This window comes from Blastocystis hominis (assembly GCF_000151665.1).
Source record: "Blastocystis hominis, Singapore isolate B (sub-type 7) whole genome shotgun sequence assembly, scaffold_10".
Taxonomy (NCBI): Eukaryota; class Bigyra; order Opalinata; family Blastocystidae; genus Blastocystis; species Blastocystis hominis.
The window spans coordinates 93967-113742 of NW_013171817.1; the positions used below are offsets into that span (position 1 = coordinate 93967).

The 19776-nt window shown below is 48.5% G+C and overlaps 16 protein-coding genes; 11 read left to right on the forward strand and 5 right to left on the reverse strand.

The window, feature by feature from the left end:
* Nucleotides 1-162: 162 nt before the first annotated feature.
* Nucleotides 163-743, forward strand: GSBLH_T00001239001 (Ribosomal protein L19; the record flags this gene model as incomplete). XM_013039609.1 has 1 exon in its annotated part: nucleotides 163-743. One exon carries the CDS (start codon nucleotides 163-165, stop codon nucleotides 685-687), a length of 525 nt encoding a protein of 174 aa, XP_012895063.1. The 3' UTR covers nucleotides 688-743.
* Nucleotides 744-901: 158 nt separating this feature from the next.
* Nucleotides 902-2271, reverse strand: GSBLH_T00001240001 (Protein phosphatase 2C; the record flags this gene model as incomplete). The annotated part of the gene is made up of 7 exons (XM_013039610.1): nucleotides 902-1308; nucleotides 1339-1467; nucleotides 1498-1596; nucleotides 1630-1716; nucleotides 1748-1901; nucleotides 1934-2090; nucleotides 2123-2271. The coding sequence occupies 7 exons, from the start codon at nucleotides 2269-2271 to the stop codon at nucleotides 902-904; spliced, it is 1182 nt and encodes a 393-aa protein (XP_012895064.1).
* Nucleotides 2272-2343: 72 nt separating this feature from the next.
* On the forward strand, nucleotides 2344-3032 carry GSBLH_T00001241001 (uncharacterized protein; the record flags this gene model as incomplete). The annotated part of the gene is made up of 3 exons (XM_013039611.1): nucleotides 2344-2467; nucleotides 2500-2608; nucleotides 2639-3032. 3 exons carry the CDS (start codon nucleotides 2344-2346, stop codon nucleotides 3030-3032), a joined length of 627 nt encoding a protein of 208 aa, XP_012895065.1.
* Nucleotides 3033-3056: 24 nt separating this feature from the next.
* Nucleotides 3057-3334, reverse strand: GSBLH_T00001242001 (uncharacterized protein). XM_013039612.1 has 2 exons: nucleotides 3246-3334; nucleotides 3057-3214 (listed from the first exon to the last, which is right to left on the reverse strand). The coding sequence occupies exons 1-2, from the start codon at nucleotides 3301-3303 to the stop codon at nucleotides 3156-3158; spliced, it is 117 nt and encodes a 38-aa protein (XP_012895066.1). The 5' UTR covers nucleotides 3304-3334; the 3' UTR covers nucleotides 3057-3155.
* An 82-nt stretch (nucleotides 3335-3416) lies between these two features.
* GSBLH_T00001243001 (uncharacterized protein) lies at nucleotides 3417-3897 on the forward strand (the record flags this gene model as incomplete). Its single annotated transcript, XM_013039613.1, has 3 exons — nucleotides 3417-3530; nucleotides 3564-3650; nucleotides 3682-3897. 3 exons carry the CDS (start codon nucleotides 3417-3419, stop codon nucleotides 3895-3897), a joined length of 417 nt encoding a protein of 138 aa, XP_012895067.1.
* Nucleotides 3898-3914: 17 nt separating this feature from the next.
* On the reverse strand, nucleotides 3915-4279 carry GSBLH_T00001244001 (uncharacterized protein; the record flags this gene model as incomplete). The annotated part of the gene is made up of 3 exons (XM_013039614.1): nucleotides 3915-4061; nucleotides 4092-4187; nucleotides 4220-4279. The coding sequence occupies 3 exons, from the start codon at nucleotides 4277-4279 to the stop codon at nucleotides 3915-3917; spliced, it is 303 nt and encodes a 100-aa protein (XP_012895068.1).
* Nucleotides 4280-4895: 616 nt separating this feature from the next.
* Nucleotides 4896-7027, forward strand: GSBLH_T00001245001 (uncharacterized protein; the record flags this gene model as incomplete). XM_013039615.1 has 4 exons in its annotated part: nucleotides 4896-5202; nucleotides 5232-5789; nucleotides 5825-6127; nucleotides 6163-7027. The coding sequence occupies exons 1-4, from the start codon at nucleotides 5135-5137 to the stop codon at nucleotides 7025-7027; spliced, it is 1794 nt and encodes a 597-aa protein (XP_012895069.1). The 5' UTR covers nucleotides 4896-5134.
* A 149-nt stretch (nucleotides 7028-7176) lies between these two features.
* Nucleotides 7177-8806, reverse strand: GSBLH_T00001246001 (uncharacterized protein). XM_013039616.1 has 5 exons: nucleotides 8752-8806; nucleotides 8590-8720; nucleotides 8441-8558; nucleotides 8224-8408; nucleotides 7177-8190 (listed from the first exon to the last, which is right to left on the reverse strand). The coding sequence occupies exons 1-5, from the start codon at nucleotides 8769-8771 to the stop codon at nucleotides 7190-7192; spliced, it is 1455 nt and encodes a 484-aa protein (XP_012895070.1). The 5' UTR covers nucleotides 8772-8806; the 3' UTR covers nucleotides 7177-7189.
* A 635-nt stretch (nucleotides 8807-9441) lies between these two features.
* GSBLH_T00006227001 (uncharacterized protein) lies at nucleotides 9442-10450 on the forward strand (the record flags this gene model as incomplete). Its single annotated transcript, XM_013039617.1, has 3 exons — nucleotides 9442-9484; nucleotides 9517-10340; nucleotides 10367-10450. 3 exons carry the CDS (start codon nucleotides 9442-9444, stop codon nucleotides 10448-10450), a joined length of 951 nt encoding a protein of 316 aa, XP_012895071.1.
* Nucleotides 10451-12309: 1859 nt separating this feature from the next.
* On the forward strand, nucleotides 12310-13124 carry GSBLH_T00001248001 (uncharacterized protein; the record flags this gene model as incomplete). The annotated part of the gene is made up of 5 exons (XM_013039618.1): nucleotides 12310-12384; nucleotides 12416-12509; nucleotides 12543-12677; nucleotides 12708-12910; nucleotides 12939-13124. The coding sequence occupies 5 exons, from the start codon at nucleotides 12310-12312 to the stop codon at nucleotides 13122-13124; spliced, it is 693 nt and encodes a 230-aa protein (XP_012895072.1).
* Nucleotides 13125-13691: 567 nt separating this feature from the next.
* On the forward strand, nucleotides 13692-14170 carry GSBLH_T00001249001 (uncharacterized protein; the record flags this gene model as incomplete). The annotated part of the gene is made up of 3 exons (XM_013039619.1): nucleotides 13692-13815; nucleotides 13845-14006; nucleotides 14037-14170. 3 exons carry the CDS (start codon nucleotides 13692-13694, stop codon nucleotides 14168-14170), a joined length of 420 nt encoding a protein of 139 aa, XP_012895073.1.
* A 22-nt stretch (nucleotides 14171-14192) lies between these two features.
* GSBLH_T00001250001 (uncharacterized protein) lies at nucleotides 14193-14682 on the forward strand (the record flags this gene model as incomplete). Its single annotated transcript, XM_013039620.1, has 4 exons — nucleotides 14193-14294; nucleotides 14329-14361; nucleotides 14392-14533; nucleotides 14564-14682. The coding sequence occupies 4 exons, from the start codon at nucleotides 14193-14195 to the stop codon at nucleotides 14680-14682; spliced, it is 396 nt and encodes a 131-aa protein (XP_012895074.1).
* A 133-nt stretch (nucleotides 14683-14815) lies between these two features.
* Nucleotides 14816-16017, forward strand: GSBLH_T00006228001 (uncharacterized protein; the record flags this gene model as incomplete). The annotated part of the gene is given in 7 exon segments (XM_013039621.1): nucleotides 14816-14972; nucleotides 15004-15105; nucleotides 15125-15231; nucleotides 15253-15333; nucleotides 15368-15649; nucleotides 15680-15730; nucleotides 15760-16017. The coding sequence occupies 7 exon segments, from the start codon at nucleotides 14816-14818 to the stop codon at nucleotides 16015-16017; spliced, it is 1038 nt and encodes a 345-aa protein (XP_012895075.1).
* Nucleotides 16018-16074: 57 nt separating this feature from the next.
* GSBLH_T00006229001 (uncharacterized protein) lies at nucleotides 16075-17108 on the reverse strand (the record flags this gene model as incomplete). The annotated part of the gene is made up of 8 exons (XM_013039622.1): nucleotides 16075-16123; nucleotides 16152-16238; nucleotides 16269-16396; nucleotides 16428-16484; nucleotides 16519-16596; nucleotides 16630-16812; nucleotides 16845-16949; nucleotides 16980-17108. The coding sequence occupies 8 exons, from the start codon at nucleotides 17106-17108 to the stop codon at nucleotides 16075-16077; spliced, it is 816 nt and encodes a 271-aa protein (XP_012895076.1).
* A 357-nt stretch (nucleotides 17109-17465) lies between these two features.
* GSBLH_T00001251001 (uncharacterized protein) lies at nucleotides 17466-18352 on the forward strand. XM_013039623.1 has 6 exons: nucleotides 17466-17587; nucleotides 17622-17692; nucleotides 17725-17781; nucleotides 17818-17883; nucleotides 17914-17991; nucleotides 18023-18352. Exons 1-6 carry the CDS (start codon nucleotides 17542-17544, stop codon nucleotides 18269-18271), a joined length of 567 nt encoding a protein of 188 aa, XP_012895077.1. The 5' UTR covers nucleotides 17466-17541; the 3' UTR covers nucleotides 18272-18352.
* A 93-nt stretch (nucleotides 18353-18445) lies between these two features.
* On the forward strand, nucleotides 18446-19497 carry GSBLH_T00001252001 (uncharacterized protein; the record flags this gene model as incomplete). XM_013039624.1 has 4 exons in its annotated part: nucleotides 18446-18753; nucleotides 18786-19029; nucleotides 19060-19230; nucleotides 19262-19497. The coding sequence occupies exons 1-4, from the start codon at nucleotides 18589-18591 to the stop codon at nucleotides 19495-19497; spliced, it is 816 nt and encodes a 271-aa protein (XP_012895078.1). The 5' UTR covers nucleotides 18446-18588.
* Nucleotides 19498-19776: the final 279 nt, after the last annotated feature.

Below are 19776 nucleotides of genomic sequence, written 5' to 3' on the forward strand. Positions count from 1 at the left end.
GTATTATTATTATTATTATTATTAATAACACATTGCTTGCTTCTTTGTTTGTTGCTGTCCAAATTCGTGTGATCCCATCTTTCCTGGAAATTTCTAGGAATTCAAAATCTCATTTAAATCTCACCACAGAATTGTCACTTTTTGGTAGAACTCCTCAAAACAATGGTCAGCTTGAAGCTTCAGAAGAGACTTGCTGCCGCCGTCCTTAAGTGCGGTAAGCGTAAGGTGTGGATGGATCCCAGCGAGGTGAGCAACATTGCTGTTGCCAACTCTCGCCAGAGCGTTCGCTCCATGATCAAGAACGGAATGATCGTGAAGAAGCACAACCTGATGCACTCTCGTGCTCGTGTGAACATTCGTCACGAGGCCAAGGCCCGCGGCAACCACACTGGTTACGGTAAGCGTCACGGAACCATGAACGCCCGTATTCCCGAGAAGCTGCTCTGGATGCGTCGTATTCGTGTGCTCCGTAGACTGCTGCGCAAGTACCGTGATGCCGGCAAGATCGACAAGCACATGTACGCTCACTTCTACGCTCTGGCCAAGGGTAACCGTTACAAGACCAAGCGTGTGCTGATTGAGCAGATCCACCGTAAGAAGGGTGAGGATAAGAAGGAGAAGCAGCTTGCTGAGCAGGCTACTGCCCTTCTTAACCAGAAGAGAGCCGCTATGGAGGCTTCTGCCTAAGTCGTCTAGTGTATGGATGATCTACCACTTGATGTTTGTTCGAACAAACAGGGCTAGGATACATAGCAGCAGCAACAACAACAACAACAGCAGCAGAGAAATATTAGGGATGCAACTTGACAACTATCACGGACATGTCGTCAAGGAACAACCTCCGATATCCAGTCCGGAGTCCCTTCAGCTGGTCTATGATCAGCTCATTTCTCTCTACCCGTTACGCCTCTCCATCTCCCCCACCTGCCGCATGCTTCAAACATGCCGCAATGACGGTGTTGGCTGCGGCCTCCGCGGAGTTCCCCCGCCTCAGCACCTCGGCCACGATGTCCACGACGGCCTGGTTATCGAGCTCGTCCCAGACCCCATCGCTGGCGAGCACAATGAACTGGTCGTGCTGCGCGATCTCAAAGAACGTCACTTCGGGCGTCGCCGTGATGTACGGCGGATGGAAGTCGCGCGCGAAGCGGTCCAGCTGCGGAATGGCCTCGATGAACTCTTTCCTCTGGTGAACCAAAAGCGCCAGGTCTACTTTGAGCACGAAATCGCCGATGCATCGCGTGGGCTGCAGGATGCCTTTCACGTACCGGGGCTCGTCGTTGATAAACGTCACCAGATTGCGCTCCTCTACGCGTGGCTGCCTTCCTTCAGGATTACCTGGATGCGCCTTCTTCAGCTTTTGGAACTCGGCGGGCTCGCGAATGTTGTGATCGTGCGTCAAGGCGACGGCTTCCACCTTGTTGCCGCGCGGAGAGAGGCGGCCCAGCACTGCGCGGCAGTCTCCGGCTAGCGGTGAGGAAGGAGGGAGAGGGGAACCGTTGGCGACAAGGCAAAAATCGTGGTAAATGATCGTGGAAACGAGACAAGCGCCGGTCGTCAGGATGGAGGAGTCGGATTCCCAGAGAGACATCATCACTGTGGATGAGAAGGGAAAGAAGGGAGGAGTACGGTCGTAGACGACGTCGTCGAGCGCTTGGTAGAGCTGAATGACTCGTTGGGTCATGTAGGATTCGAGGGAGTATTTATCGATGTAATCTGCATGGAGAGGAGGAGAGGTGGGGGGTACCGATGTTAGAGAAGAATTTCTTGACCAGCTTTCCGAATTCCATTTTCACGATGTCGGAGACGAAAGTGCCTCCATGGCCATCGGCTACGCCGGTTAATAAGATATTTGGGACGGGATTCTCAACTATAATGCGATCTTCGCAGGGATTGTTGGACTATCGCGATAATCGATCGAAAATACTCATACAGGGTAGTGATCATAACCCACTCCACGTTTTAAATTGTCAAAATTCTTTTGACCACCCGTGAGACCGTACACAGCGAAAAGGGCGGAAGCAGCGAGGGCTCCGTAGGACACTGCGTGCTTATAGTTGACTGGCTCCTTTGGCAGTAAAAGATTGGTACTACTAGCTTGTGAAGTGAAAATGAGAAGTACGCTGTGCCAAAATACTTTGCATTGTGTGGGTAATTCAAAGCAGCAACAGCAGGCCCCCTCGTTCCAATTCTAATAGACCCTGTCCGATACAACGAGCTGACAGTTCCCAGCGCCCTCCTTGATTTTACGAAAAAGGAAGAAGCGTTCATATCACAAAAACAAAAAACAGTTTAAGAATATAGAACCAAAATCCGGACTATCTATTTAGAGTTCAATAGACTATGAAGCGAGGCGTCTTTATCGTAATCGAGGGCGTGGACCGATCTGGAAAGACGTCCCAGTGTCATCGAATCGTGGAGCGTTTAAATGCTGAGGACATCACGGCGAAATTTTACGGTTTTCCAAGTAGAGTTTGTCGTGTTAAATGTGATCTAAAGACAGAACCACTCAAATTGGTCAACAAATAAACAAGTACCTCCAAAACGCAACCGAAATAGAGAATCATTGCGTCCACCTCCTGTTTTCTGCAAATAGATGGGAATTGAGGTAAGAGTGGGTGGTCACTGTGACTCTTAGCAAGTCCATTCTTGAAGACTTGAAGAATGGAGTTAACATTATTTGCGATCGTTACATTGCAAGTGGAGTGGCCTATAGCGTGACAAGGGGACTGGATATGGAGTGGTGTATTCATTCTGACAAGGGACTTCCTGCTCCGGATGTGACTTTCCAGCTAGAGCTTCCAATCGAAGAGCAAATGCGGAGAGCCGGGTTCGGAGAAGAAAGACTGGAAACTCGAGAATTCCAGCAGTCAGTTGCTGAGGCATTTAGAAGACTGTCGTCCGAGTTCTATCCCTATACATGGACTCCTGTTAGTGCATTGGGTAGTATCGATGAAGTTCACGAAAGACTCTATGGATTGGTAAAGAATGCAATTAGCGATTGTTGCGCTCACCCATATCAGTATTTTTAGCTTGTTTGTAGAACACTCCATGAAAATAAAAGAACCCACGATATATACCTAGTAGAGCCGATGTAACCCCAAGAACTAGATAAAAGCGCTTATCCGCCACCTTGATAGGCCTTTTGGTTTTCATCAGATAGAAGGAGTACCCAGAGAGCCCCCACATCGCCAATGTACCTGAGACTCTACATCTACAGTTAATGTAGTTTCTAGGCAATCAACGGAATGCAATCTTCTCCCGGCTTTTTCCATTTATCCGGCATCTTATAGGTGTTTTCATCTGTCTTTCCCATAAAGCAAAAGTGAAACGATGTAAAAGTGTAGTAGTAATAATAATAATAATATAAAGACTTTCCGCCACTTTTTCTCGTCCATTTTGTAGATTATACCGAAATGGTTTTGAATTTTTTCTTGTTCATTAGTTTGCTCTCAGTGGCCTGTAGTGGATTAACTTGGGATGATAAACACTGGTTAAGTGAGAGGGAGACAATGACGGACCTGGCAGAAGTAGTTTTCGGCAACGCAATGATAATGCAATAGAAAGCCATTCGTGATTTGAAAGAAAAATCGGAAATTCACCTCTATGACGATATCGAGCTTATTAATGTATTGACGCAGCGAAAATCTGTAAATGAAATCAGATGGCTTGAATCAATAGATCTCAGGTGACAAGCGTTCGATCTACATGAAAATCCTTCTGAAAAGCCACTACTTTGCTGACTATGAGGCTGAAAAGGCTGTCGATGTATTGATTCTGCAGTCAAGATCTGATTATTCTCTCTCTTTTTATTTCGACGAGCTCCCTGCAATGAATCCCAGTTTCGTACGGAAGATGACTGAGAAGTGGGGCGCAAAGGAAGAAACAGAGCTGTGAAACCTTCAATTCGTAACCTAACGTGTATACTCGAATAATTGTTGGAACAAACAATGGTATTCCAAAATCAAACGGAAAATATCGTTATGAACGTAGTACTGATTGTTACCACTGTCACGGATAATGAAGGTCTCGGCAAACATCATGGGCTGGTTGTCGTCAATCTAAGAATGACCATGAACACAGAATCGTACTCGAATCATTCCAGTGCAGCAAATGAGAACACTTCCGTCACTGGTGGGCTGGACGTTCGTGGACTTGATGTCATGAGCAAACGTGGCTCCAATGCTCTAAATCATGACTCTTCCAGAAAAAAACCTACAGTGATCTTTCCCATAATGCTAGCAGTTCCAAGGAACTCGTTTCCCTCGAAGGTCAACATGGAACAGTCTCTCTATCGATTACCAAGCTCAGTACAGAACATACGTAAAGTCCCTGAAGACTGTTTCTGTCTTGATCGAAACACTGATAGAAGTACTGAATGAACGAATTTCCCAGTTCAGCCATTTCGAAGGTAGAAAATAACCAAAGAATTAATGGATAATGTGGATTCCAAAAATAGGCCTCTTTTTAGCCAAAAGCACCAATTATCACTCTGTTTATATATCGTTAAATTTAAATATTTAAATATGAACACATATAATAATATAATAATCATAGTGTTTAAATTCGAAAGAACGAGGGAACAGGTGGAAAAGGGTCAAGGTTGTATGGGATGCTTTGAACTATGATGGATGAAAAGGGATTATGAGATCACTTATTTTTCTGTGACGAATCGGATAAAAATAAGAAAGGAAAACACAAAATGCACACTTGAAAACCGAGGTGAAACTTAACTCTTGTGGAAGACACAATAAATATGTTGAGATATCCAAAATGCGTCCCGAAACATAGAAATCATACGATTTTGTGAACAAATCTCACTTGAAAGGCGAATCGCGGTTATTCGCCCTAATCTAGCCAGGTTTGATTTTTGCCCGTTTACATTATCTGATTCACTCCAATGGCTGACGTTAGTGCAATTCGTAACTTGGCTAATGAAGGTATCAACCTCACAAAGGATGTGATGGACAAAGTGATCAAGAGTGTTCGAGGAAATGATAAACGTTTTTTCAATTCTTCAAAGAAAGGAGAGGTTGGCGAATGGAGAAAGAAATTACACAGTCTGGATGTGACGGAAGTCACGAACGCTATGAAATGCGTTATTGCTGCTATGACAATTGGGACGGATGTTTCAATGCTGTTCCCTGATGTGATTAGTTGTATCCATGATAAAACCCTCGAGCTGAAGAAACTAGTTTATCTGTAAGCGGTTTGTTATTGTTAGGATGTAGGTACTTAATCAACTATGCTCGTGCCAAGCCAGAACTCATCATTCTGGCAGTGAATACCTTTGTCCGTGATTGTGAAGACCCGAACCCTCTGATCCGTGCGCTGGCTCTGCGTACAATGGCATGTATCCGTGTCAGGAAGATCGTGGAATACCTCATGATGCCCTTGGGCAAGTGCATCGACGATGTGGATCCCTACGTGCGTAAAACGGCTGCTATCTGCGTTTCTAAATTCTACGACATGGATCCACAGCGCTGCGAGGACGAAGGCTTCATCGAGCGTCTTCGCCGCATGATCGGCGATTCCTCTCCAATGGTGGTAGCCAACGCCGTGGCTTCGCTCTGTGACATCGGAGACACGATCGGCTACGACGTTCTCCGTCTGAAGCCGAAGCTGGTGAACAAACTCTTGGCGGCTCTGAACGAATGTTCGGAATGGGGCCAGATCGTTTTGCTGGACGCTTTGGCCGCGTACATCCCCGAGGACGAGAACGAGGCGATGCTGATCGTGGAGAAGACGATTCCCCGTCTGCAGCACGTGAATTCCGCAGTGATGTTGGGGTAGGAAGCGGCGGATCGGCTTGGCTGACGCGTAGAGCGGTGAAAGTGATCCTGCTGAACGTGGAGGACTGCGACGAAGAGCTCTCCAAGACGGCGCTGAACAAGATGGCGCGCGCGTTGGTGACGTTGGTGTCGGTGGATTCCGCGGAGCTGCGCTACGTGGCGCTGCGAAATCTGCGTCTGGTGATCCAGAAAGTGCCGAACCTGCTGTCGAAGAACATCCAGGCGTTCTTCTGCAAATACAACGACCCCTTCTACGTCAAAATGGAGAAGCTCGAGCTGCTCATCAGCCTCGCCACGCCCAAATTCATGGAGAAAATCCTCAACGAGCTCAAAGAGTACCATGCTGATTCGAAGCGTCGCTAATCTCTAGCTACGCCACGGAAGCGGACATCGATTTCGTGCGCGCGGCGGTGCGTGCGATCGGTCGCTGCGCGCTGAAAGTGGAGTCGATGGTGGACAAGTGCATCTCGGTGCTGCTGACGCTGCTGCAAAGCAAGGTGTCGTACGTGGTGCAGGAAGCGGTGATCGTGGTGCGCGACATCTTCCGCATGTACCCGGGCAAGTACACGTCGGTGATCGTGCCGCTCTGCGCGGTGCTGGACCTCCTCGACGAGCCCGAGGCCAAGGCCTCCATGATGTGGGTCGTCGGCGAGTACGCTGACATCATCGACAACGCCGCCGAGCTCCTCGACGCCTTCCTCGACTCCTTCCACGACGAGACGCCCGAGGTCCAGGTCGAGCTGCTCACCGCGGTTGTCAAGCTGTTTTTGAAGCAGCCCGCGCAGGGGCAGGAGCTGGTCACCGCGGTTCTGACGATGTCGACGGAGGAGAGCACGAACGCGGACGTGCGGGACCGCGGGTACATGTACTGGCGATTGCTGTCGTCGGACGCGAAGATCGCGCGGAGCGTGGTTTTGAGAGAAAAGCCGAAGATTGACCCGAAGCTGGAGGAGATGATCGATGACGAGACCCTGCAGAAGCTGCTGGAGGAGCTGGGAATGGTGTCTTCGGTGTATCATAAGCCGGCGGAGGAGTTCATCACGCCGAAGGTCGGACCCGCGCCGATTGATGAGATCGGGGATGATGGGAATGTGGATCTGGATGAGGAGAGCGAGGAGGAGGATGAGGACGAGGACGGGGAGGAGGACGAGGATATTTTTGAGGAGGAAGAGGAGGAGGAACAGCCGAAGGAGGAGGAGAATGAAGTGAATTTCTTGTTCTGGGGTGTTTGTTGAGAGAAAGAGAATGGTCGATCAGCAATCATCAGCGACCTGCGCAATAGAACGAAGCCCTTCCCCTTTCAATGAGCGGTTATTGCCCAATACACACGCAAGGAGAGCGAGACAATCAATCCCTCCTTTCGTTTGATCGCAACAAACAAGGCAATCACCTCTCAATTACAAGAAGCTCTTGATCTGATCCACCGAAGTGATCTTGCCGCTGTAGGCAGCCTCGACATCTTCGCAGGTACGAGGAGCAGGAGTGATATCCTCGCATCCGTCCTTGGTGATGTAGCAATCGCACTCGATTCTGCATCCACCGATCGGGTAGTACTTATTAACGACCTCCCAGTTCACGAACTTGTTCAGTTCGGGATCGGCCTTGATCTTCTCAATGCAGCAATCCACGAAGTACACGCCGGGCTCCACAGTGATCAGCATGCCCTCAGCCAGATCTCTCTTGGTTCGCAGAGACTTGTATCCCATGATGGTATCGCGCACCATGCCCTCGGTATAACCGCCCACATCGTGCACATCGATTCCCATGAAGTGGCCGAGACCGTGAGGCATGAAGTAGCCCGCGATGTTGGCCTTCAGCATCTCCTCCACATCGCCCACGAACAGACCCTGCTCCTTGAAGTGCTCGCACATCACGCGGTTAGCGAGAGTGTGCACATCGCGCCAGTTCACACCGGGCTTCATCATCTTCTGGCACTGGCGGTTCATGTCCAGCACGGTCTCGTAGATGAAGCGCTGCTCGGGAGTGAACTTGCCGTTCACAGGGCACACGGTGGTGATATCGCAGGCGTAGCACTTGTACTCGGTACCCATATCCATCAGCAGCCAGTCGCCGTCGTGCATCAGACGGTCGTTGGGCGCGCCAGCATGTCCGTAGTGCAGAATGCTGCTGTTGCGGCCCGAAGCGCAAATCGGAATGAACGAGAACTGACGGCACGCGCCCTTGAAGTAGCAAGAGTGCATGAACGTCGACTCGATCTGGGACTCATACATCTCCGGCTGCAGAGCGGCCATGTTGTCCAGATGAGCCTGAGCGCCAACGCGACCAGCGTAGCGATAGATCTCCATCTCCTTCGCGGTCTTGAAGACACGGCACTCCGTGATGGCCTCGAACAGGTACTTCTCGTCCACGTTGTACTTCTCGATTCCGTCGAAGTGCGCTGATGGTTAAGAAAAAACTCTTCGATGCTTACCAGGAATGGCGGTCTTGTCACTGTCGCTGTTCACTCCCTTGGTCACGTACACCACTTCAGGAGCGAATTCGCTGAAGTAGGCAGCGATCTCGTCGGTGAAACGAACCTCGTCCACCTTGTAGAGATCCTTGTAGTAGCTAGCGGGCAGAATGGGTCCCATCCACACAGCAAAATCAGCAGGGAGCCTAGCAATGAATAGGGTTCAACCATCACGTACTTAGGAATGAAGAGAATGGCCTTCTTGGTGTCGGTCTCAATGGCGCCATAGAAGTCAGGCTCCTTCACACCGAAAAGGTAGTGGAACTTCGAGTCCTGACGGAACATCACATCAGTATCTAAAAATCAACATAACGGTAAAACCATTACCAGCCTCATAGCGAGTCTGCTGCTTGCCACCCTCCAGGAGAGCGATTCCGTGCTTCTTTCCAGCCAGAGACACCAACTTGTCAATCACGTTCGAACGGATTTCGGCGTACATCGTCATATCAATTTCAAAACTATACATCAAATAAAAAACACATAAGGAACGGCTTGCAAACACCGGCCATTGTTTCAGATTAAGCTCACAAAGATTATAAAAAAATGAGAAGATACTGCATCTTCTACTATTCGAACCTTCTATGAGCTTTCGACACTATCCCCGCGGCAAACTCTTATTTCTATTTCAAAACACAATTGCATTTCTCAATCAATAACTATCAAAATGCAATACCTTTCTTCTTATGAACCAAAAAGCGAATGCGTGAAGCGGTACAGCAACAAAAACACAAAATGGTGTTCGAAGTGAAAAAGTAGAAACAAAAAAGCCTCAAAGGAGGATCGAACTCCTGACCTTTCGCTTACTAAGCGAGTGCTCTACCGACTGAGCTATTGAGGCGCCTGTTTGGTTCTCAAAACAGAGTACATAAACCACAACCCTCACTCCGCAATGCTGCTAAAAAGAACATACGGATATCGCTGTATGAAGAATGTCATTGCAAATTATTGAGCAGAGTGCAATAAAAGGAATAGAGGCAGCGTTTGGAGATGTACAAGAGGAGTTGATCTGTTTGCAATGTACAAATTCGTATTCTGAATATTATGAGATATATGAGTCGTATGCTATGATTAAGGAGTTGCTAAGGATATAGATATGTGTCTAAAGAACTAAAAAGCAATGTTTTCAGCGGCTATTGCTTTGCTAATTTCTTAAAGGATAACGCAATATTCAAGGAAGCCATGAAAGAGGAGGCGATTGTTGAAAAGAAGCCTGTTGACCATTGTACACTCTCTTTAGATTTGTATTATATGTAGCCGAGGCATTAGCTCGTCTAGAAGAAATAGCAATGATCAATGCAAAGTTGAACGAAGAGCTACGTAAGGAGGAACAATATTTGGATGAGCATTACTATGTACCCGTTCGATCCCCGAGAAAGCAATCAGGAGATGAGGATTCAACTAAAACCGAAAAGGAAAGCGTGTTGTCAATGCGTTCTACGAAGTCAAATCGCTCTAGTTTAAAGAGTTTAATGGCTAGCAGTGATGTGAAGGACTTAACCCAGTACAAGGAGGATAGTATCGAGGATTGGGAAGATATTCGAGTGATCAGTCCCATTCCCACGGTGATGAACATTGATTTTTCAGACTCGGACGAGGACTGGGGTAAAAGTCCTGTGAAGGTTGTGGCTTCTACGAAGTCTGCGAAGTCTGCGAAGCCGGCAAAGGGCGAATTAGGAGGGAAGCAGGCAACGAGAATGGATGCGAATGCGAATGCGAACGCGAATGCGGATTCGGATTCGGAGGACGACTGGGAAACAGCCGAAGAGAAAACTCTCCCACCGCCTCGGTCGAGTGGATCGCAGCGTGTCACAAGCCGAAATGAAAGACGAAGAAGGGAAAACTCACAGTCAAAATTGAGCAAAGCAGAAGGAGAGACGACTGTGGAGAAAGCGAAGACTTCAGCGACTGGATCGACTGCCAAATCGATGAAGGGAATGGATGACGAGAGCGATGAAGAATGGGAAGAATCGAAACCTGTGACCATTATATCCAAAACAACTGATAATTGGGACGATGATAGTGATGATGAATGGGAAGAATCGAAGCCTGCTGAATCGAAGAGCGTAGAATTAGAATCGGTAAAACTGACAATCAAACCTCCAAGAGGAACAACGTCGAGAAGAAGGGCAGCGAAGGCATCGATAAAACAGCCGAGTGGGGAGAAAAGCAAGAAAGAGGATTCGAGTGACGATGAATGGGCGGAACCAAAGCCCATGGAATCGAAGCCCATGGAATCGAAGCCTGTTGAACCACAACCTGCTGAATCAAAGCCTGCTGAAGTGACATTGAAGCCACCAAGAGGAACGACGCGAAGAAGGGCCGCAAAGCAATCTACAAAGCAGCCTAGTATTCAAATCAATAAAGAAGAGGGTTCGAGTGACGACGAATGGGCGGAATCCAAGCCGATAGAGTCCGCACAAACTACCTCCAAAGCATCTTCTCGAAGGAGTTCGCTCCATTCTGTGAAAGCCTCCGCTTCATTCAATAGTAGCGAGGATGAATGGGAAGAATCGAAACCAGCAGAATCCTCTCCCAAACCCGTCCAATCGGCTCCAAAGAAAGTCGATTCATGGAGTGACGATGGCGATGAATGGGAAGAATCCACTTCTAAACCCACCGATTCATCATCCAAACCCACCGAATCAAAGCCCAAACAGTCGGATGCTTGGAGTGACGATGGCGATGAATGGGAAGAATCCACTCCTAAACCCACCGATTCATCCAAATCCATCGATTCATCATCCAAACCCACCGATTCATCATCCAAACCCACCGAATCAAAGCCCAAACAGTCGGATGCTTGGAGTGACGATGGCGATGAATGGGAAGAATCCACCCCCAAACCAGCTGTCTCCAGTTCGCAGCCCATCGATTCTGTGTCGCAACCTTTGGATCTTTGGGATGACGATGTCAATGAATGGGAAGAATCCACGCCTTCCAACCCCTCTAAGAAATCTTCTCTCTGGGACGATGGCGATGATTGGGAAACGCTGTCCCCCAAGCCTTCCGAACCCGAACAGAAATCTTCGAAAGTGCCCGCCCAGCCATCGAATTTGTGGGATCCCAGCTGGGATGAAGAGCCAGCCAAGCCAGCCAAGCCAGCTAAAGCGAGCGATGCTGCGTTGAGCGGAAAGAAGCAGGATTTCTGGGACGATGATGAGTGGGAAGCAAGCCCCGTAAAGGCGGTGGAATCAAAGCATTCCGACGATTGGGACGACGACAGCGAAGAAGAAATCAAGCCGGTCTCCAAGGACGTGCCCTCAAAACCCGATCAGTCGGCGGCCAACCAGTCCGATTTGTTCTCGGATGAGGAGGATTGGAGTGCGGTTCCCGCGATTAAACGGCCGCCCAAGCCCTCGCGAGCGCGTCGCTTGGCGTCGAGGAACAAAAAGGAGGAATCGCAGGCAGCGACCAATGCTGCGAAACCAACACCAAGAGAAAGCAGAGCGCCGTCGATCGAAGAGCCGTCGACTGGAGGCTCGCAGCCCAGCCCAACATTGGAACCGCCAGGAGAAAGCCAGAAGCTCGCGAAGCCCGCGAAGCCCGCGAAGCCAACGCGCTCGGCACGAAATCGAAAGCTGAAGATCGATATGAGCAAGTGGAAGGAGCCAGCTTTGTCGCAGCCCCCCTCTTCCCAACCATCCAAAAAGCCTGCAGAGCCCGTGGAGCCTATGGAACCTATGGAATTAGCTAGGCCTGCGGAGGGGAAGAAGAAAACACGGAGAGATTCGTGGAGTGACGAGGAATCAGAGCCAGAAGCGAGGAATGCAAAGCTTGATTCATGGAGTGACGAAGGGTCCGATGACTTGTTTGAGAAGCCGAGGAAGGAGAGTCAGAAGGAAACGGCACGCAGTCCGAGTACAAAGAGTGTAGATAAAACAATTGATGGTATTTTAAATGCCATTCCCAACTTCGACTACTTGAGTTATTCTCGTGTTCTTGATGTTCTTTCTTAATTTGAAGGACACAAGTTTTTGGTAGTTGTATCATGGTTCATCTGCTTGTTTGTTTGGGATAATTTACAATTTCTTTTTTCTTGTCCTCGAGATGAACACTCCATTAACGGAATCAGGAAACCCTACTGCGAATCTGAAATTCTACCGAAGGATTCTTCCTGGACTTGTATGGGATTAGGACATGATTTGATTGTCAGAGACGTCTGCGACACTTGAGATGCATTTCTATACGCAATATTTACAATGAATCTGTGGAAAAAAGCTGCCAGCTGTATTTCACGATCCATTGCAGTACTCTCGTATCTGTATTGTGATTTGCAATAGATCTTGACAAGAATGCAGATTCTGGTAATGAAACTCTCGTATATACATCTGAAACACTTCAAGATACTGTGAACCCGGAATGGAATGAATTTGGGAACCCAATCGATATTTTAGAACAAGCAAAGGAGGAAAAAGGTAATTTTGCTGTCTGGAATTGAGGGCTAGTGTTCATCCTTCGTATCTGGAACAATGTCGGCAAGGAACCTCAGAAAATTATCGAATCCACGGTGAACGTGCAAGATTTGGAATACATTTGCCCATTGGAAGCCACCGATCTGAGATCAAACAACATCGACTCTTTCCACAAGGCAGAGGGTGACTTCATTTTGGCCAACATGAGCACTACGGTGTTTACGAATATTTTCAACGTATTTGTATTCCTGACGTGTCATCAAGGCACTTCCCTTCAATGCGATTCTCTTCCAAATGCAAGACGGTTATTTCACTACCCACGAAGTCTGCTCGCTCCTCCGCGCCACGGGCACGTTGAAGACCGTGGAGTACCCTCCGATCCCCACAACGAACCCCGTTTGTAGTCTGATTCAGCGACTGAACTGCAGGTTGACTTCCATTTCACGCTGACCACGCTGCAGCAACTCTACTTACAGCAATCCCGCACGAAGCAGAACGATGATCGGATGTCGTTGATGAAGGATATGGTGAAGGACGTAATGAGCGGCCCGATGGCGGCGAACGAGAAAAACGTGGCTTCGAAGTGTTTAATGAACGATATTCTGCAGCTCCGCGCGGAAGAAGCGACGCTGAAGGAGCATTTGGAGGAGGGTAGGAAGTGCTGAGGAGTGGCGAGTAGAAACGAAGGAGTGCGATCGGATTCGCAGCGCGCTGGAGCAGTCGCTGCAGGGATTGGAGACGCATCGAAGCGTGGGTGAGAGAGGAGGGAGTGAGGCGTAGAACGTGGCGAACTATCAGAAAATGGTGGAGGAGCGGAATGAGCGCGTGACGGAATTGGAGTAGCGCCGGAGGGAGCGTTGAACGGCTAGAAAGGACGACATCAAGACGATGGACAGTCTGCATGCGCGCTGCACGCGGCTCCTCGCCATGCTTTCCTTCGTGTATCCCATTCGACAGGTCGGAGCGAGCTACACGCTGCGCAATATCGAGATCCCCGAGTTCGAGCTGCGAAGTACGATGCGAATCGTGGGGCGTTTACGGCATAGCGAGAGGCCAAGTGAACGAAGACGCCGTGAATCGAACCAACGCCGCGCTGGGCTTCCTCGCGCATCTCGTGCAGCTGCTGGGGAAGTACTTCATGGTAGCGGTGGAGCGAGGGGTCGAGCGTAGATCCCGCTGCCGTACACGATCGATTATCGAGCCTCGTCTTCGGTGATTTTCGATGTGCACGAAGAACCGCCCATGCAATATCCGCTCTTTTTGGGCACGCAGGGAGCCAAGCCGGCGTCCATTGGGACGGCCGTGACCATGCTGAGGGAGAACGTGATGAGCGTGGGAGAAGGAAGAGGGGTTGAGGGGTAGATCTTACGACGAGAGAACATTCCGCTGGAAATGGAAGAGCCCATTCTTTGTGGTCTGGACAAACTATTCAAGAAGTATCTTGTGTATTGATCTTTGAATTTGAATTTGAATTTGAATTTGGATTTGATTGTTGAGCTGTTTCTTAAAAACACTTTGATGAGCGAGGAACAACCGAAAAGCCGTTTTGATAGTCAGGTTACTCTGGAAGAACTGAGAGCGCGTATTCAGAAATTCGCGGAGGAGCGAGATTGGGACCAGGTACGTCCTTTTTTTATTCTACTCATTTCTCTAGTTCCATACTCCACGAAATCTACTTCTTGCCATGGTAGAGAAGGAAGAAGGAGTGAACCTGTAGATGGGTGAAGTGGGAGAGGTGTGTGAGATTCTCCAGTGGAAAGAAACGGTCTCCCCAGGTACGCCGGAACTTTCGGAAGAGGAACGTGTTCATCTCGGAGAAGAGTTGAGTGACGTTCTGATTTACTTGATCCGTCTTTCGGGTATTATCCATTATCTGTATTGATGCCTAGATCGGTGTGGAATTGATTTGCCCTCGGCTGCGATTCGCAAAATGGGTCTCAACGCGAAGAAGTATCCAGCTGATGTGGTTCGAGGATCAAGCAAGAAGTACAATGAATACCATTCGTAACGGCCTCGCGGGGGGTAAACGTCTCTTTATCAACAACACTTTATTTCCTCTGGTTTGCTTGTTTTTTTCTATACACTCTTGTTTCCGATTCCAAAAGTATGGGCTATTTTGCTCATTATTCTTTCAATTCTATATGCCTTCCATTCATACAGTGATTGTTCACCCGATCGTTTTACTGGGGATAACGGATCATGTGAAAAGAATGTCAACAATGACGAAGGGTCGTGTAGTCGGCGTTCTTTTGGGTTCATGTAGAAATGGAGTTGTGGACTGTTCAACTTCATTTGCTGGTAGGGAAGGAGGTGACGGAGTAACTGTTAGTTCCTTTTGAAGAAAACAAGGAAACAAATGTATGGTTCCTCGACACAGACTATTTGGAGAAGATTGAAAAAATGCAAAAGCGAATCAATAGTGCCTTCTCTTGTAAGTGTGTAATGTTTAGTAAAAGAGAATATTGTGGGTTACTACAGCTCGAGCAGCAAATTAAACGCGATTGACCTTGAAATCGATCAAATGTTCCGTAAGTATTGCAATAATCCCGTGAGCATTGTATCCTTGCCTAATAGCTAGATATTCTTAACACTGGACATCCACAACAGCGTTGGTGATGTTCCTGCCAAGGGTTATATTACGCAAGAGGTGATTGACAAAGTAGCTTGTTCGTTCGTGTGATTGTAATTCGCAGAATGGAAAGGAGGGAGAGCGTATGTTCTTCCAGCTGAACGTGAAGATCGAGGGTCTTCCCATCGAAGAGGCTGGCGTTCAGCACGTTCTTCGGAGCGTTCGCGACGCTTCCATGGTGTCAATTTACAACCAAATCAACGACAAAATGGTCTCTCTGCGAGGGATCGAAGACCGCATTCACACGATCATCGAGTACTTGGAGCACTGCTCCTCTTCGAATCCTCCGAACTCGGAGATCATGAATCACATCCAGACCTTGCTGAGCAGTCTTCCGAATCTGCACGTAGCGATGGGGGTGGATTGTAATGGATAGTTGGAAGCGATCCAGGAGGCGATCGCGGCCAAAACGAACGATATTTACATGGTAGAGATGGAAGGAGAGTGTGAGTGTAGCTGTTGTATCTGAGCTCGCTGGTGCGAACGGTGGTGTCGCTGCACGATATGGTGAAGGTGAAGGAGGAATCGCTGGAGAAGAAGGTGAAGGAGAGCAATGTGATCGAGACGAGTAGCGATGACGATGATTTCTATATGCTGTTTTCGAGTGTTTGTAAATCAAACAGAACAGAATCGCTCGTACAGAGCCACGCACGCCACTGTCTTCTCGTGTCCTGTGTAGTGCCGAATCACTCGACCCGATCGCAGATCCCATAGTCGACACGTATGATCCGACGAGCCTATTCTGAGCATCCCTTCTCTCACTCCTACAACTCACCAGGTTTTTGCTGTCGCACGAGAACGTCGAGTCCCACACATATCCCTAGACTTTAGCAATAAGACCATCGCACACTTCATGACCGATCAGCTTCGTGACCTCCATCGTATCCAGGTCCCACAGCTTGATGCTGCGATCGGCCGATGTCGTAGCAAGCATTCTATACTTCGAACTGTCTAGCGAATCCCACTTGTTTGTCATGGAAACCTTGCAGGAAAGAACGTATTCGTCGTGGGCGTGGAACTTTAGGCGCGGCTGAATGGCGGTGCTGGAGTATTTCCAGATGTACACGTTGCCCTTCTTACTGCAAGCAATGAGCTGCGAGTGAAGAGAAGGGAAAAATGAAAACGCTCTCGCCATCAGGACTGATCGTCATGCAATGCAGAGGCGTGTTATCATCGGGACACTGAGTATGAGCGAGGGAGCGTTAGAGAGAATACCATTTCGAGACGGAATGTGCCTGTGCTGATGTTCCACACGCGGACGAAGCCACTCTCGTCCACCATTACGATCTCCGTCTATGTGTAAAAACTCATCATTCAAATCAAAACTTGATTCGGATGCAGCAAACATCCGTTAATCATTCCACGAGCTTCAACAGTATGAACGCACACGGCAGTGCGCATGTCCCAAATCTTACACTGTTTGTCGTTTCCTGCTGTATATATCCATTTTGCATCATAGTTAAAACCAATTTTATTGATTGCTGCCTTGTGAGCCTCCTGTTTTACGTACTATGCATAAAAACTACAGCAATCCTTCATACTTTGGGTGCCTGCTTATCCGAATCGGTTTCATAGATTCTAAACGACTTCACAGAGCACGCAGCGAGGTAGTGACCGTCATTTGAGAAATCCAGAGAAAAAACGGGCTGAAAGTGACGGAAACATGTTGTCTATACATATTTTGTTTTTGCATCCTGACTATCTTTGTATTCCAGGGTCTTTTTCGCGTGACCTCCCGATGTATCCCAGCAGCGGATTACTCCATCGTATCCTCCAGATACGAGAAAAACATCCTTGGAAGCCATATTACTAGATAGATAGATAGATAGATAGATAGTCTCAAAGTGCAGATAATAATCCTGATTACTGGAATTCCATTTCTTGAGGTTACGTACAAATCGATCAACTTACCCATTTCCATGGATGATCCACACAAACGCTCTCCATGCAACCAAAAAGTGGATCTTGTGAATAGATGGTAATAGTGGAAACCAAACTTCGTGTCTTTGTGTTTCTAATATTTAAACCTACCATTATACATATGATAGAGTCACAACAAGGCAAAGACAACAGGATTCGAATTGTTTTCAATCTTTGTCAGAATCGCGGTAACTACATGATTCCGTATTATTTATTATTTCGGGTATTTTTTAGTATTACCAGACGTAAGTTGTAAAAATGGAATCATCATCGCATAGTATGAACGGACTTGGTGTTGCCACTGGAGAGGGAGATGACATGCCTTATGATGTGAATATGAAGCTTGCCCTGATCGGAGATTCTGGTACGTGTTTTTGGTAACTGCGCTGAGAGTTTAGCGGTCGGAAAGACTTGTTTGCTAAACAGATACATTCAGGGTACCTTTTCCAGTGAATTTTACACAACAATTGTAGGGAAATATGTTTGCTGGTTAGATAATAGGGAATTGACTATCGTACGAAGATTGAGACAATCGATGACAAAGTATGCCGTCTTGAGGTACTTGCATCATGCTTGGATCGTATTAACGCATAGGTTTGGGACACTGCAGGGCAGGAGCGGTTCCGAGCCATAACCAAGTCGTACTTACACGACGTGGCTGTACGCGCAGAGGATTTGCTTGTTTGTTAGGGCGTGTTCCTGGTTTTTGATATAACGACTCGCACATCGTTTACCAACATCTCTACATGGATTCAACAGATCGAGAACGTAGGAGTGTCCATCCCTTCCTGATGTCCAGAGCGGAGTGGAGGATGTTTGCTGCATTTTGATCGCCACGCACGGCGATCAGTTGGATCGCCGGCAGGTTTCCGACGAGGAAATCAAGGAGCGAGCCGCCGCGTTGAACTACTCTTATTTTGTCACCAGCGCCGTGGATGGACAGAATGTGAACGAAGCCTTCCGCGCCATGGGAAGTCTGATTCTGAAGAAGTCGAAGAAGGACGAGAGCGAGATGGGAAGTGGGAGAAGGGGGACATGTTCAGTGTAGATACTCCAGTTGTGTTGAAGAAGCACGAGAAAAGTGGAGGTTGCTCCTGCTAATTACATAATCAGCTTATTTTTTTTGTTAACTCGCTTGTTTGTTGAGGAATCAGAATAGTTGAATTCCCGCGGGATAGACCATCACGCTAAGATAGAAAACTGTTCGTTCGACAGGTTTATTATTGGAGTATGTATAACAAATTGGCAGTGGCATCTACCGTTGCTGTGGCGAGCTCGTTCCCGTTGTTCGTTCGGTTCGCTAGAACGGCAAGGAAGATGCAAAATTCCTTTTGATTTCCTCTCCCACTAACGCTTTTCTAGGTGATGTCGCTAATTAACATCGGACCTAGTGACGATCCAGCATATCGTTACAAGATGCCAAAGCTCCAGTCCAAGACGGAGGGACGTGGTAACGGTATCAAGACAATTCTGATAAATGCAAAAGAAGTTGCGGAGGCCTTGAATCGACCTGCTTCTTATCTTCCAAAGGTAGTGGAGGGAGGAGCCGAGTGATTTTCTAGTTCTTTGGATATGAGCTGGGAGCGCAGTCGAAATACGACCAAAAAGAAGAAAAAGCCTCTGTAAATGGAGATCATCCGAACGCCGACTTGCTAAAGATCCTGAACAAGTTCATCGAGATCTACGTTCTGTGTCCTTGCTGCGGCCTTCCCGAAACGGTTCTGGTGTTGAAGCACAAGAAGGATTTGTACCACCGCTGCCATGCTTGCGGAAGCGAGTCCGTAATTCCCAGCGAAAACAAAATGAGTACCGGTGTGACGCCTTTCTGACCCGCAGACAAGTTCATCATAAACGACATCAGCAAGCCGAAGTCGAAATCGAAATCGAAGTCTCCGCGCGACGAGGAAGCGGAGCCGCGCAAGCACAAGCACAAGTCGAAGCCCTCGCACGACGAGGAGCGCAAGCACAAGCATAAGCATCGCGAGAAATCCTCGACCTCTTCGTTCTGTCGGTCCTTCGAAGCTTCCTTGACGTCTAGTGGAGTGCGCGTCCCGCATCGCGGAGACCATCACCGAGGCCACCACGGCCGAGCAGCTCATCGAGACGGTGCAGAACGTGCAGAACGCGAGCTCGTTCAAGCTGCCCGAGCGCGCTCCGCTGGCGCTCTACGCGATCTGCATGAACGTGCCCGACTACGCGGCGATCCCTGCGGTGCTGGAGCGATTCGGCGGCGTGGTGCGCAGCGTAGCGTCGTGCGGGAGGGGTGAGGCCTAGTTCATCAGCAAGAGCTCGGTGGAGGAGCGAATGATGATCGTGTTGGAGCTGCTCGCCTTCCGTGTGCCCGCGCTGCGCGCCTACTTCGCTGCCGTGCTGAAGTTCATGTACGACGCGGACGTGCTGAGCGAGAAGACGATCTTGCGGTGGGAGAGCCACACGCTGAAGCATCGGTTCTCGTGTCTGACGGAGAAGTTCGTGAAGGAGCTGAAGGAAGCGGCGGAACCGATGATCGTGTGGCTAAATGAAGCGCCCGTGAGTGGAGAGGAGGACGAGGAA